General features: G+C 38.2%; 1 protein-coding gene across 2 annotated transcripts; it reads right to left on the bottom strand.

Annotated features, from left to right (window-relative positions):
* Window positions 1–336: 336 nt before the first annotated feature.
* NFIL3 (nuclear factor, interleukin 3 regulated) lies at window positions 337–15,690 on the bottom strand. Of its 2 annotated transcripts, none has more exons than XM_039545841.1 (2): window positions 15,275–15,690; window positions 337–2,387 (listed from the first exon to the last, which is right to left on the bottom strand). In XM_039545841.1, the coding sequence occupies exon 2, from the start codon at window positions 2,188–2,190 to the stop codon at window positions 805–807; it is 1,386 nt and encodes a 461-aa protein (XP_039401775.1). In that variant the 5' UTR covers window positions 2,191–2,387; window positions 15,275–15,690; the 3' UTR covers window positions 337–804. The 2 variants fall into 2 exon arrangements, with proteins under 2 accessions (XP_039401775.1, XP_039401776.1); XM_039545842.1 differs by lacking the exon at window positions 15,275–15,690 and adding an exon at window positions 14,846–14,866.
* Window positions 15,691–16,277: the final 587 nt, after the last annotated feature.

Raw genomic sequence — 16,277 nt, 5'->3', positions numbered from 1 at the left:
AGAGGGGCTGCAGCTGGATTTACCTATTACTCCAGATTCATGATTCTGCAAATTACGAAGATCCACAATCTTAATTTTATATGGAGAATCAAGCTATATAAGATAAATGCCTCAGTATCCATCTCAATAAGCTGCACTGAAAGCCAGATATTCTTTCATTTGAGACAGTAGTAGAAAAATTTCCTTAATATTATTGTTTTGGTATATCTACTGTAATAAATAAGGTAAGAAAGCTTGATCTTCATATTTACATCTCTTAATACATCAAGCCAGTTTCTATTCTCTTATAAAAGGGCTGTAAGAAAAAAACATGACCGAGGATTTTTTCCAAGCAGGTATGTCATAAATTTCAATTTGGTTTATTTAGGCTATAAACCTCCAGTATATGGGTGAACTGAAATACATTTTGGAAGACTTCTTATTTGATAATTAACAAAATATTTACATGTTTATAGAAATCAACTGACCTGGAGTAGATGTTCTGTGTTTGTCACCAATATTTTATTGTAACTGGTAACTTGCACACTTTATAATAGAACAACAACAACAACAACAAGAAAAAGAAAAGGTTCACTATATACAGCCCCCATACAGGCTACTTGACTATACACAAGGCATAGTGATCATAACACAACCTAGTCTTCATAATAATTTGTGCACAAAAAGACACCATCAATCAGACATTATATGAACATTACAGTGAACTGACATCACAAGTCCAGTGAAAATTCAGCATAATACAAAACATATTGATCTACTGCAAATGACATCCTTTAAAACAATAAGCCTTTAATCAGTAGTAACTTAACCAGAGTCTGAAGCAGAGATTTGTTGTGTAGTTATAAGTCTTTTAAGTGAAGCAACCTCTGCAGATAAGTTTGCTATGCCCTGCTTCAAATACAAGTTCTCTGACTCAGATACTTTGTAGACATTGTCTTTAATTTCAACAACTCCAGTTTTGCAACCATTCTGAATTTTTACATTGAGTTCCTTTGGGTGCCAATGTTCTGGTTTGAGAGACCAGTCTTGTATATTAGTCACTTGAACAGAGAAAGGAGTGTGAGAAGAATGTACCAATTTTTGTGCATTGTGCTTTTCAATCTCGAAATGTGTTTTAGATGTCATGTCAACTGGTGATGATAGTTTCTGTGTGGCATCATAGTCATTATCCATTGCTTCCACTTTGATTTGCATGGCTTTGGCCTTAATTCGAAGCTTGTGAGGCAGTGCAGAAGAGTTCACCTCTGGAACTTTAACTGTTGCATGAACATTTTTAAGTTCAACTGGGGAATGAATTGGACCTTTAGGGACCTGCTGTTCATCTTCTCCATCAGATGACTTTCCTATGACCACATCATCAGCTTCTGAAGTTCTTGGAGAATTACTGGAGGACCTATTAACTTGCAGCAGAGGAGGGGAATGTGAGTACCCATTAAAGGTATTTACTATGTAGTTTGGAAACATGGATGCTGCATAAGAGCCTCTATCATCTCTTGACTCTCTTGCATAGTTCTCCAATTCCATAGGCTCCTGCTTTATAACTTGAAACTTATTTTCAGGACTTCTGCAATTGTTCTGTATAGGACTTGCTTGAATATGCTCTACTGAGGATACTTCAGACACATCAGATAAAGAGCTTTGTGGAGAGTGTTTGATGACAGAAATACAACTACTACCCACCATAGATGGTTCATGTTCATCCACAAATGAGTTAATATTTGATTTGGAAGCTTGATAGTCCTGGAAATACACAGCTGTTGAATTACTGAGCTTCTGTATCTCTTGGGCATATGCTGCAGAGCTAATTAAACCAAACTTTAGCTTCAATGAAAGCAGCTCAGCCTTTAACGTGGCATTTTCCTCTCCTAATGCAATTAGTTTGTTCTCTAAGACAAGGTCATTCAGTCGTCGTTTTTCACGAGATCTTTTGGCAGCTTCGTTATTTTTTCGTCTTTTTTCCCAATACATAGCATCTTTCTTTTCATCTGGAATGAATTCCCGCTTTCTCCGACATGATGAAGATTTGTTTTTTCCACTATTTCCTTCATTAAGTATTATGTCTTCATTTGTAGCCAAGTCTTCTGACACTTCTGCTAAAGTAGAATTAAGAACCATGATTTTGTCCACATTGCTACTAGTGTCAACAGGTGCCTGTTCCTTTTTAATGGTCTGCATTTTTCTCAGCTGCATCAGAAACAATTTTTAGTAGATCTATGATGAGTAACAGAGTGAGCTGTTTTCCCAGTGCTTCTCAAACCATAACTACCTAATAAATACAGTACTTTTAAATCCATATGCATTATTCCTTTTGTTTCATATTATCAAACAGAAGAATGTTCAGATCCAATTTACTTCTTGAAAGATGTAATGGGAACCTTCTAAGTAACCTGTAATAAATAAAAAACACCAATTATTATTCGGTTATTGCTGATTTTCTGCTTTAAAATGCTACTTTCAAAATACATAATTTAGAATAATGATTGATTGATTAAACCTACTAGACTACAAAAGAAGCTCAACACTTACAATGATCCAGTTCACTTTATGTAACCAGCTAGCAGCTTTTCTCTCTCCCCCATGCAATTAAACAAATTAAAAATAATGGTTCCTGTTTTTAAAACAAGTAAAGTATGATCCAAAGAAAAGCAGTAAAAATAACATTTGTTTTTGATTCGACAATAAAGTTGTCATAGAACTTTCCGTTACATCGTTGACCAACTTAAGCCTCTACACTAACAGATGACTAGACATGTTGATTAGCAGCACTGGAAAATATCTTATCCCTCCATATAAAGATATCTCTTCCAAAAGCAGCTGTGGCTTGTGATTTAGAAATGTTATATATTTGGGTCCATTACAGATTAAAAATAACCCAGGCTGATTTAAAGAAGTTAGAATGCTTTTTTCATTGCCTTAAAATAATGACAGAACACATTTCAGCTACACAGCACATACAAATAATTAACTTTTAAAACATATATTATTTTTACATTTAGTATAGAGATCACATGACATTTAAGAACCCTTTTTGCCTGGCCATATCAATATAATATAGTTTAAGCACACGTTATACAAGTCTGACAAATATGTCACTCTTTTTCAAAAATCAATGACCAAGAAAAAAAATTATATTACATAAGGTTGATCTCTCATATCTAAAAGAAAAAACTATTGAGTAATTAGTGAAATTACATTAGCATAACAACATTTACTAACATAATTCTCATGTGAAAAATGTTTTTACTATACCACAGTACAATTTAGCAACATTTAAAGATGCATAACTGCAGCAAAACACTGCACAAATTAGAATAGAAGTTTAAATCTGAAATGGGATCATCAACTAAAGAAAACTAGCTTAACCTTTAACTCCAGACATTGTCTTAGCATTTGACTTAGCATTTAAATTGGCATTTTGTATTATTTAATTCATATCAGTACAAAAATACTTTGTTCTCATAACAAAATTTCTTTTTGATCCTAGACATAGTTCCCCTCCATACCAAATTTTCCATGGTTAATCATGTTACCGATAAAATTAATTTAGCAGGACAACTGCTTTTACACAACTGACTATCCACATAGCAATGACTCTGGTAAAAAATAAATATACTAGTGACTTTAGCTTAATGTCACTACTTATTGGGCATGTGTTTACAATGACTAATGAAACTAATTTTAACTTTATCAGCTGGGAAAGTTACAAAAGAATAAATGAATTGTATACTGCCAGTTTCTCTTGTCTTTTCCAGAAGGCAAAGTGGAGTGAGTGATGTAATAACAATTAATCAGGGATCATAAAGACTTGGGTTTCAAGCTGGGTTCTGTTTCATCAAACCATGCCAACTCCTCTGTCATGAAAAATTAACACATTTAATAGAACAGCTAAGCAGACTTTCCTAAAATCCATGGTTAATTACTGGCTTATAACTATTTGTCTTTGGTAATGCAACCTTAATGGGAAATGAAGTCAAGAGCTAACCACTCCATAGAAAACATTAACTATTTACAGCAGCACCACAAATTACTGTGCTTGTAAAGCAGAAATGTAACTAATATACAAATAACTACACAATTAGGCCTGATCTAAAGCCCATGGTGAAGTCAATGGGAGTCATTCCATTAAGTTAAACATGCTTTGCATCAGGTCTTTAAAGAAAAAAAATCCCCACTACATATCCCCACAACTTCATATAAAATCCACTACAGTTTGTTTTTCTGAAATACCATTACAGCAATTCTACTTATTACAATGCTATATTTTAAAAATATAAAAAAAAATTCACTGTAGAACATATGAATTTTAATGTTCATTTATTTAAATGAGTCAGAACACTTGCAAAACAGGTAAAATGTGTAAATGCATCACAATGTTGTGCTACAGTAACAAAAACTATAATCAATCTGGTCAACTGGAAATTGAAGTCATTTCCAGAATGTTCACCCTTTGACTTATGTCATGTAAAATACAATGCACGGGTTATATTTACATTATTCTGCAGCACTGGGATTACTGGATCAAAAGAATACTGACCAGTAACTATCTTGGTACATTATGTATACTGGCAATCATATTTATTCAAGTAATTAAATAATTTTTGGCTTTCCAATGAGGAAATGTATCCACTTTCTAAAGTACATAATGTGAAACAGTACACCTTTTCTATCAAATATCAGTGAAAACATATCTTTACCAGAAGTTATGTATTTACTCTTTAAGACTCTGATCCAATTCTTACTGAAGCCAGTGGGATACACAGTGGGCCTTCAATGGGAGCTGGATCAGACCCGAATGACACAGAGATTTGAGTAAAATATAAAATGTAGTAGATAACTGAAATCAAAATCAGATACAAGATATTGATACTCCTAGAACAGGGGATACTTATATACATACAAGCTTATATCCTATACATTTATGTACTGTGCTGTACAGGTTGGAATGTCAAGGTCTTTTTAAAGTTATTAGTCATTGAAAATAAATACTCAGCAGTGATAGAGATTTGATGATAATTAGTTATTTGTACATATTTTTTAAATATTTACATTATTTGGAACTTTCAAGCTATATATAAGCCAGCTTAAGTATCAACATGATCTTATTACAATTATTCTCATCTTCCCTCCCTCTTTCTTTCCTACTGTGGGAGTGTGGTATTTTGTCCTTCAATTAGATTGTGTTTCAAGGCAAGGACCATGTCTTTGAATGTTTTTGTACAGCATTCAGCATGAGACCCCAGTCCATCCTGAATGAAGCTTTTGGGCACTATCATTATACATATAATTAGGAACAATAATAATAAAATAATACTAATAGCAATAAAAATAATAATAGACAGATAATTGATAGGATCAGAATTATTACAAACCCATCCAAACACCGAATACTCAAAATTCAGTTCTTTACCACCAATCATCTCTCAGTCACTGGGAGTTTTGAGTATGCAGTGATTCCAAATTCATATGTAGTTTCCCATGGAAATATTCAAGCCTAAGGTTGCACTTAAGCAAAAAAATACAACCAGGATGGACTGTAATATTTTGCTTGCTGAAGAGTTTATGAGCCACAGAACTTCTGCAGATTGGGGCATTCCAAGGAGGCATGGTCTGCTTGTTTCAGCAAACGTATCTCCTGTTTTGGCCACACTCCATCTTGTGCCTATTACTGGTGCCCTTAGTATGAATAACCTGAATGAAGGAGGGATTGTACAGGAGTCCATGGCTCATCTAAGTATGTGTTCAGAACAACAGTGCTTTGCAGGCAACATTCATATGCGCGCCTTGCCTGTATCCATGTGAGAAGTGCATAAGGTCTAAATTTGGACGATGATTTTTACGTCAACCTTATATAATTGCCACTTATGTCAAAAGCTTTGACATTATGCTTTTGGTAAATCATTAAAGCATCAGCAAATTATTAGTTCTATCAGTGTCTTCCTTGAACATTTGTATCATCTTAATGAAAACTGCAGTTATACAAACAGAGAACTAAAACCCCTTGTGGATCAGCTCAGTACAGAGTCTGTAAACAAATTAAATTCCATCTGATGATAATGGCAAAATGCCTTCAATAAAAACAGCCATTTCACTTCAATTGTATTTTATAATTCCACTGGAAAACATGAGTATTTACACATAAACTAATGAACTGTAACGATTCCTCTGACTACATTTCAAATTCCAATATTTTCCCTTATGATTAATTTTGCAATTACTTTATCACTCCCTCATAAAGTATTCTAAAACCAACATTTAATACTGCTGTACATTAGTCACTGCTGAAGGTTTTTATTTATTTAATTATTTATTGGGTTGGTTGACGTTAATGGCATTGAGTGCCAATTCAACAATGTAATAGCACTCAACCCTATTAACTTAATTACAGACCCAATCCTGCTCCACTGCAATTTTGCCATTGACTTCAATAGGAGCAGAGTCCGACCTCAGATTCAAGAGCTAATATGACTGTTCTCTAAAATTCAAACTAACGAAACAAGAAATGATGTACAGGGAAGCCATGAGATGTTAATTTATCCATGGTTTTTTAAATATTGAAGCACGGAGATAGTCTCAAGATATTATAAAAAGGTCCTGATCATGCAGCTTTTACTCACATGTTCACATTATATATTTAAATGAGCAAAAGTGTGACAGGACTGGGCCATAACTTTGACTCTCTTTGTTCTTTCTAATGTAATCATGTAGGTCAATTGTGTGTTGGAATACGCACATGTGGTTCCCACATACACGTGTGTTTCTCAAGCCAAAATATGACCCATAATGTTTCAATGAACAAGATTTTTGTTCCTTAGCAAAGAATGAGTCTATATTTATCGAAAATAATTTGCATTATATCCATGATTAAATTCTTCAAAAATGTTTTGTGCAACTCTGTACAGTTGATTTTGGGGGCCTAAAGCAAAATCTGAAACAGAGCCTTCCCCTCTCCCTCCTCCCCAGAAAATTATCATGGAAACAAAAGAATTTAAGAAGAGGAGAGGGCATGGGGGGCAGAGAGGCCCCAGGCTCGTGGGATCACTGCCCTCCCTATGGAGATGGGGGGAGGGGCTCTGCCCTGTGTGAGACCAGGGAGCTGCTCCCAGTCCTGCCTCTCCCTGAGTTCCAGCCCTATTACTGGTGGCAGTGGTATCCCTAATTCCACTCCCACCTTCAGGCTCTCGGCCTGGTGGGTGGGCCTTGGGCCCAGTGTGATGATGCCAGTGGCGGTGATGGTGGGGTGTGGGCCCAGCAAGTCACTCCCCGCACTACTGATGGTGGCCCCAAACCTGCACCCCAGATCCAACACCTCTCACTCAAACTTGGCCCAGTTGCCCCTCCATCATTTTGGGGCGACTGGGAGAAACTCTGGTGATGATTGCACTGGACTAAATGAAATACAGTTTCAAGACCACTGCAAAATATTCATTTCTAATCTTTCTAAAGTGAGAACCACGTATTCTGCCACTGTGACTTCTCAGCACCTATTTAAATAAACACTGTCAAGTATAATATAAACAATTTGCCTAACCAACCAACCAAGCAAACTAAATTTAAGTATATATATTTAGATTTCCAATTGTTGTTTTTAATGTTTTGCATAGTTATCATTAGATATGTTATCATTAGCATCCTGTCACAGGGCAACTTAACTAAACTCTCTTCACGAACCAGAAACACTGGCATTCATAGGCACCCAACCCAACAACCATTTTGCACTCAACAATTCTAAAAAATTATGAATATACTTAGTATTTTTCATCTTCAAAGCACTTTACAAATATTTGCTGACTAACTGACCCCAAACACCTTAATAAGGTGAAGATGTATTATCATCCCCATTTTCCAGCTGGGGAAACTGAGGGTGCAATTTTGAAAGTGAGCATGCAGTCAAATACTACATCTAAACTAAGAGCTAGGGATGTGATTCTCCTGTTCTTGCACCCATACTCATGCCAGCTCTCATAGAGGTAGCACAAATATAAATAGCAGTGGTAGCACAGGTAATGACAGCAGTGGCACGGTTGAGCCATGCTGAGTATGAATATGCCTGAACCTGGTGAATATGTACTTGACTCAGCTCAGCTATGCCTCCACTGATGCCGCCCATGCTACACTGCTATTTATACTCATGCTAGCTCAATCAGAGTTAGCCCAAGTATATGTACTCAAGCAGGGGGAAATCACAGCCCTAGCTGTGATTGTAGCGTAGATGTAACCTAAATTAACAGGTGAGTCGGAGGAACCAAATCTCTTCCACAATTTGGAGTCTGTCTACAACTACTCCTTGCACATTATAGGCAAATGTAGTGCCATGTATTTCTACTGCCCTGGGCATAGATCTTCACCTTGTGTAAACTGTCATAATTCCATTGAAGTGACACACTGAAGTTAATGAGGCTATGACAATTTACCCCAGCTGAGGATCTGGCCGCTATGGTCTGAGTCAAACCCCACTGAAGGCATTCAAAATAATCCCATTTATTTTGAAGGGACTTAGCTCTCGCTCCACACAGGATCAATGGGCGTTTCACCACTGGCTTGAGTGGATCCAGAATGCCAGCCCTAATGCAGGTTTGTGGGTCAGCCAACCCATGCAGTTTAGATCAGATGAAGTTTAGCCCTCCTGGGAGCACATTGGTGAACAGGATTACATGGTATGACTGAGTGGCTATTCAAGGTTACAGAGGAAACATGATAAAATTAGGATTAGAATTCTGATATTATCTACTATTTTTAATCCTGTGCACATAAGACACCTCTCTCAAATCAATGAGCACCTTAAGCATTTAAAGACTGAAGGATCAACCCACAATTAAATTACAGACCAGTGTAATAGTCATTATGATGTTTTTGCACAAGATGAAACATTTGGATAAAACTTCTTTATTTTACTTTTTTAAAGGTAATAAAAAGAGGAATGTACTTGATACACTTAATGCGAATGTAAGAGAATCATTAAGTTATTAGATTCTCCACAGTCACACAAATACAGGAAAGCTTATCAAGGCAATTGAAATACTATAGTACTTCCATATTGTCAAACTTGAAGCTGTACCCAGAAGACTGAAGTCTTATGAAAGGCCTTCATTGTTAGGAAACACTTCTGTTACTGTTTATCTTAATAATTACAGATTAACTCATTAAAGTACAGTTTGCTTCTCAAAGGTTAACAACACAAATTATGCAAATAAAATTATCTGGAGAGAACTAAATGTGTGTTAAAAATAGCTGTTGCTCAAAAGGTCAGTCAAGGTAAGGAGCCCACATTTGACCTATAGTTTCTTCCTATTTGTTTGGAAAGCCTGTGCAATTCTCTATTGATTTTTTATTATTATTATTTTTACAAAACAAATGCTTCAGTGCTTTGTTCTAGAAAAATCTGTGTAATTAATTCAGAGTACTATGGAGCAATCTTAATGACAAGCTGGTAGTGTAAAGGTGGACAGGAAGACACACTCGGGTAAAGAAACAAATTTCACTGTTATGGTTCTAATGGGTTATTATAAAAAATATTAAACTGAGCTAAAATAATTCTTAAAATTATGAAGAATATAACAGGAAGGTTTTTTTATGTCACTAGCTGTTTCATAATAAACATTTTAGATTATACAAGACCACTATTTTCATATTAAAAGGTTTCCAACAACAAAAACCACAGCCTCGCTAATTTCAAACACTCAAAATATTCTTTTGTTTTGTTTTCCCCTCAATTAAAGGCCATAAGACAAAAATACAAAAATGATTATGGAATGTTGTTTCCATTATACCTAAAACAAACAACATTCTTATATATTAATTGTATTGTATTTTCACCAACGCAGAATATGAGCCAGATCCTCAGCTGGTGTAAACTAGTGTTGTTCTACTGAAGACAATGGTACTATGTCAATGTACATCAGCTGAGGATTTGGTCCTATATCTCTGACATAAGAAATGATGTGCAAAAATGTGAAACATCATGATGTAATAGACAATATATGTAATAATTTCTAACACACACTACAAATGAAACAGAAATAGCAATATATGTAGGCCCCAATCCTGCAAGATGATCCACATGCATGGATCACTGTGTCCATACAAAACCATGGACTTTCCTTGGGCTGCATAAAAATGTATGGGTGGGTCCATCCCCACAGAGCCAGTTGCAGGATTGGCTGCTTGTGATGCAAACCCCATGGGAGGTTGAGTTTGGTCATTCAGTCAGGAACCCTTATCAACAAAATCAGCAACAGAACAGAAAACTGAGTCAAAGCTGTATGATAACCCTGCAAGATATGGTAACTAAAACAGGATACATGCAAAAAAAAAAAAAAAACAACCCAGAAAATATTCCAGCACAGAATGACAAGGAGTGAAAGCTTTAAAAGCATGTTCCATTTAATCTTCTATTTATTACCACTGAGATGTGAAAATTTCTTCCTAAACTTGTTAAAACAATGAAGAGTCTATGCTCTGATGAGTGTGGGCTTCCTTGACAAAAAACATATTATCAACAAACACAAAATAGAAGAATCTAAGCATGTGTTAATAATAAACGATATATGCTAAAAATACAAACTTAGTTTTATTATAACAGTATTTTTACTCCATAATCAAATTATATAATTTTCCTACAGACAAATCATTGTTCCTGTTTTTATACTGTAAGTTCACTTCAGAGAAAACTAAAAAAAAGTTGTAAAAAAAGGTATTTCTTTCCAATCAAAAAGAAAATCTCTTATGTAATATCAATGCTCAGAATTTACAAAGTCTTTCAGTATTCCTATGTTATGCTAATTTGGACAAGCACCAACTCAAGTGTAAGTTGGGAAGGAAAAAACACAGGATATCAAACAATATATTAATGCTAATAAATTTCAGGCACACTTTTTTAAAAATAGAGAAACAAAGAAGGAGTTTTCAAAGGCACTGTTTCTATCACATTTTGAATCAAATTCAATGTCTTCATTTTTCAAGTTCTTATTTTTGACAGTCAAGCTCACCCCACCATCAGTTTAAATTACAAATATTTCAATGAAAATGTTTAACTAAATGGGTTTTTAACTCTGAAAAATAGTTTAGCATCTAAATCAACTGATATTTTCCTTGGGAAGGGACCACAGGATTTGGCCATATATTTGCATCTTTTTTATTACATATCCTAAGCACATTTATATCTCATAACTGGCTGTAATTATCATGGCAAGGTCACCTGGAAGAATCTATTAAGCTGATGACTCAGACACATTGCTTAACTGTGTGTAGTAAGACTCAAACAAAGGATTTTATTGTTCGAGTTATTGCATCATAGTGATGTTATAACTGCAGCTCAGAAAAATATGGTAACAGGGTTGCTGTCTGGAAAAACAAACTGCATAAATGTTTGCATAACCATTTGCTAAACTAAGTCAGCTTAAAATGAGCAAAAGATATCTTGAAATAAAAAAAAACACAAGTGCTTGAACAGGTAGAACAGCAATTGATATATTTTGTTGACTACACACTCATGCTATAATCAGCAAAAACAATATCTGCGTGTTCCACAATTTTCAGCCAAAGTATAGCAAATACTGTTTCTTCATAGACTAAGATAAGCTGTGGGGAGGTCGTGTAAGTTCATATTGCTTGTGGGAAGTCTGTAAACTTTTTGACACCTCTTAAATCATTTCCTTAGAAAATCAATTCCAACAGAAATGTGAAGCTTTGAGGGCAAATCCAGGAAGCTGGATATTTTGAACACTAGTTAACAATTCTTTAGAGAATAAGACAAGCTAAAAATAGAAGATAACTAAAAATGGAAAGTGAAGACAGATAATTCTGAAAAATGTTAACACATTAACAGTCAAATAAAGATATCTATAATGTGACAACTTTTATAGTAGTTTCTGCTAGTGCCAATAATGTGAAGGAGCATTACTCAGTGTTCCTTGATTTTGCTGGTTTAAATCATGTCTTGGGACAAACCTGCAGACCTTATTCAGTGAAAATTCCTATTGAAGTCAATGTTTTGACTGAGGACAATAAGAATAATGCCCCTAGCATTATTTTAATGTAGGCTTTGTGTTGCATGAATTACTGAGTGGGGCAATGTAAATTCAAAATAGATTTTATATACAGATAACTGGAGATAATATACTTGAATTTGATAATTCAAGCTGAAAGGATAAGGAATAATCACAGGATATTTTTGACCATAACATATTTATCAATAGCTCCAAATAGATACATTGTCACATTGTTTTGAGTCAAATTCAGCAAAAGGCATAAACCCACTTAAATAACAATTTGCATGGCTGTGTCTGTTTTCACTTCTGTAAAATGAGGATCTTAATACAGGATGCATTCGAATGTCTCACCTGCAGCACAAGGTGTTGTAAGAGTAAATTACTTAATAGTGTAGTGCTTGGAACAAGTGAAGTTCTAATTGTTATTACCAGGCTCAGGACTGCAGGGGGGCACAGTCCTGCTCTGTAGCGTGCTTGTCTCTAACGTCCAAGAGAAGTAAAATTCTCTCTGTATAAAATTCAAAGACATGAGCAGGCGATTAAACTATGCGAGCCGCCCTAGAAAGCCCAATAGTGTACGCGTGGCTGCCAAGCCTAGGCACAAAGGCTGCTGAAGCAGGGCGCTCTGGTTGGTGCAGGAGAGAACGTGGGAGCAGGCTGAATTGCTTAACATATTTCCATTCTCAACACAGAAGGAGAGACGCTTCCTTTCCCTCCCCCCTTCGGCTCCGTGTTAATGAACAGCGAGTACACACACTACGTGACTGGAGACGCATCCCTCCCACTGCCGAGCCTGTTCTTCCCTCGCTCGCTCCCTGTCAGTACAAAACAACCGAGTATTATCTTGCCTTATTTACTCCGCTTTCCTTAACGCTCGTGCTCAGCCCAGGCCGCCCTCCCCGAGCACTCGCCTCCTCCCGCCCTCCCCGGGGCTCAGGGCTGCCTCCCATCCGCCCCCAGCTCCAGAACAAAGGAATGCGGAGCAGCAGCAGCGCCATCCGCCTCCCCAGTCACAGTAACCAACGCCCAGTTCTGCGGCCCCTCCCTGTGCACCCCTCCCCCAGCCCCACCCCGCCCCGGGTAACACAGCTACCCTGGGAAGGGGCTCCTGCTCTCCCCTAGGCAGTAGGAGGTCCTCCCATCTGCACCAGCACTCCCGCCCAATGGACTAAGCCCACGGCCCTTAAGCCTACCCTTCCCCTCCACCCCCCAAATACACATCCAACCGCCTACCTATGCACCAGCTACACTGACCCCACATGGGCCGCAGGGAATAATGTACAATAACAATAAACACTGTCAACTAGGGGCCGTGGCTAAAACCAGGTTCGGTTCCTGGAAAGAGCTTGACCTCCTTAATTATCTTACTTACTTAATTCATCTAAGAAAGGAGTCCAGGCTTCTCAATAAGGGCACATGTAAAGACCCTGCCCCCGACTCTGCATCCCCGGCTTCAGCCATTGAAACCAGTGGCAGTTCTGGCTCCACAAGGAATGCAGGACCGGGGCCATTGATTGTTTTTAACATATAAGGGAAAGATTCTTATTTTCTCATTAAGCAGCAGCATCATTATTCTAAGCTACGACTGTGTGCATTTTATTGTGATCACAGGCAGAGAATAATCAAAAACTCGTTTCATATAAAATGTAATACTAACCTACATCAGCTTTTCTCATGTTACATTCTAAAACACCAATATTTAATGTGAATGGGATACCCTTTTACACCCCCACTCCCACCCCGAGTTTTACTTCGTCAGGGTTCATTATGATCATGAAGGGAGGTGACAGACTACCTTGCTTCTTCGGTGCTTTTGGCTTGATCTAAAATTTGTATCAATCTCTTTAATATTTTTTTTTAAATTAAAGCCAATGCCTAGCAAAATGCTTAGCGTCTAGGAGAAATACCTTCCTAAAATACAGCCTTATCAAGACGTGGGGTTAAAAACTCAGCCAAATGGCCTTGAACGTCTATTTGCTCAGCTCTGGAGAAAAGACCGAAATAGCACATGAAGCCACAATTGCTAAAATGTGATAGGGCTAAATATAGATTAACACAAATTTCATTATAAGGGTATATACCACATTCAGCAACCACGAATTACCTCCCTACTTACCATTTGGCTACTTTCCTTGTTAAACACACTTTTAAAAAAATCTGTTACAGTGACATTTTTTTTAGCTTGAGATTGTCCTAGTTTCTTTGTATCGAGATTATAAAATCGCGTAATTAGCTCCCTCTTCCTACCCTCACTGCCAGCAAATGCTGTGGTTACATAATGCAACATTTCCAAGAACTATTAAATGATCAGTATTACAGTGTCTGAAAAACAGTGAGCAAAGTGAGGGAAAAGGCACAGACAAATACAAACTAATATAATACAAGAGAACTGAATGCTACATGTACTCTTTTCCGTGTATAAAAACAAGATCCCTGTGCGCAAAGTGAAAAGGTAAACTCGCCGACCGTCACTGACAATCGGCATAAAAACTCCTTATTTGGTGTGAATTACACAAAAAATGGTGCATTTAATGGTCTAATTCCCTAAATCTGCACCAAAATTATCGAAAGTATTGCACACGCAACGCACACACATCATATCCAAATGCTTGCCAGTACACAGTGAACAGATTATGCAATGTGCGAAAGAGCAAGACCCACAAACCTTCCCTCGGGCTTGTTACACAGTCAGATGACAAAAAGGGTCTGAGGTATGTTGTTTTTAAAATCTAAAATAGGTAAATGTTTAAACAAGCATTTTCTAAATTCCTTCTCCTGTTTATTCCTTCAACTAACCTTCTTTTAGCAGGCAAAACCAGTATTTTTAATCAGCTATTTCCCCACTCCCCCAAACGTACCCTTTCCCCACCCAGAGTGAGATGGATCAGCGTCAGATCAAACCTCCCTGGCGCTTTTCTCTATGAAAACATCAATTTTCCTCAAACAAGGAGATATATTATGCAACAACAACGTATCCAAAGCCAGCAAACAAGCAGCAGCAGCTCCAAGTCTACGTGCTGTCGAGAAGGCGCTGCAATCAAAGCGGCCACCTTAAGGTGGCGAGTCCCAGTACTGACATGCTAGCAAAAGTTTATATATATACACACACACACACACACACAAATACACACACATATATATAGCGTACACGCGTCTATATCCAGCTACATGGAGCCATCGAGAGAGAGATTTACACACACCCCGATAAGTGTGTAAGACAAGGTAGGGGAGCACCACCACACCGAAGGATCCAGTGTAGACTACAAGCCATTACAATGTTACCATACCTTCATAATCGCCACTGGCAGAATGAAATAAGCGGTATCCTTCCAGCAGACCGCTGGCATTTGCCTCTGTTCTCCTCCCGGTCGCTGTGGGGAGCGGGGCGAGAGAACTCGGAGCGAGTGGCTGCGAAGCCCCTTGCACCAGTCCGGGGAGTGGAGCAGCTTCTGTCTCAGCGAGGGAGCGAACGTGTCTGCTGGTGGTGCTGCCGCCGCCGCTGGAGAGGGATCTGTGTTAGTAGGTCAGTCCTGTACACTCCTCACAACGCACAGTCCTCATGCCAGCCTTTGCTGTGACTGGCAGCGGCCCGCCCCCAATCAGAGCTCAGCGCTCTCGGGGTACAGCCAATGGCCGCCTCCCAGAGGGGAGTAATAGGGCAGGACCAGACTTGAATTGAACCCCCTTTCCTCCTCCCTTAACGCTTCCCCCGCCCTATGGGAGCTGTGTGGTACAGTAGATATATGCGCTGGGTATTGCATAACCAGCCGAGGAGGGCAGGGGGGGGGGGGCTGCTGACATTTACGTAATTACCCAAAGGAGAGCCAGAGGCCAGAGTTAAGGTGGAGACTTTCTCTGTGTCTCTCGCTTATTGACTCTGGAACACTTTCAGCCGCAATTTAGTTACTCTGTAGCTTTTACCGAGCTCCAGAGCAAACAGATGTTGTGGCGCAGGCGTGAAGGAGCACCGAGGAGAGGCGACATATGCCCTGCTGGCTGGCTGCATTGGACAGCACAAATAAACACGCCGCCTGCTTGTCCTACTCCAGCAGCCCCGAGAGAAGCGGGGAGGGTGGCAGAAACTACACACACACACACACTGCAACAACCCTGCCAAACACGTAACACGCTGGGGAAAGGGAGCCCCGAATCTCTTCCCTGCGACCGCAGGCTGTAGTCCTTGCAGTGGCAGCGAAGTGAAGAACTTTGAAGCCTTTGTAGGAAATGAAAGAGAAAGATGTGCAGGGGAGTGAGGCGTGTGAGTATGGGTAGAACTGGGGCGAAGGACAG

This window comes from Mauremys reevesii, linkage group 6 (assembly GCF_016161935.1).
Source record: "Mauremys reevesii isolate NIE-2019 linkage group 6, ASM1616193v1, whole genome shotgun sequence".
NCBI classification, from domain to species: Eukaryota; Metazoa; Chordata; order Testudines; family Geoemydidae; genus Mauremys; species Mauremys reevesii.
The sequence above is the reverse complement of the archived record's forward strand: the minus strand, read 5'-3'. Positions and strand labels throughout refer to the sequence as shown.

Coding starts and splice junctions, on each gene's coding strand:
- NFIL3 (XM_039545841.1), bottom strand. CDS start 2,190: ATGCAGCTGAGAAAAATGCAGACCATTAAAAAGGAACAGGCACCTGTT.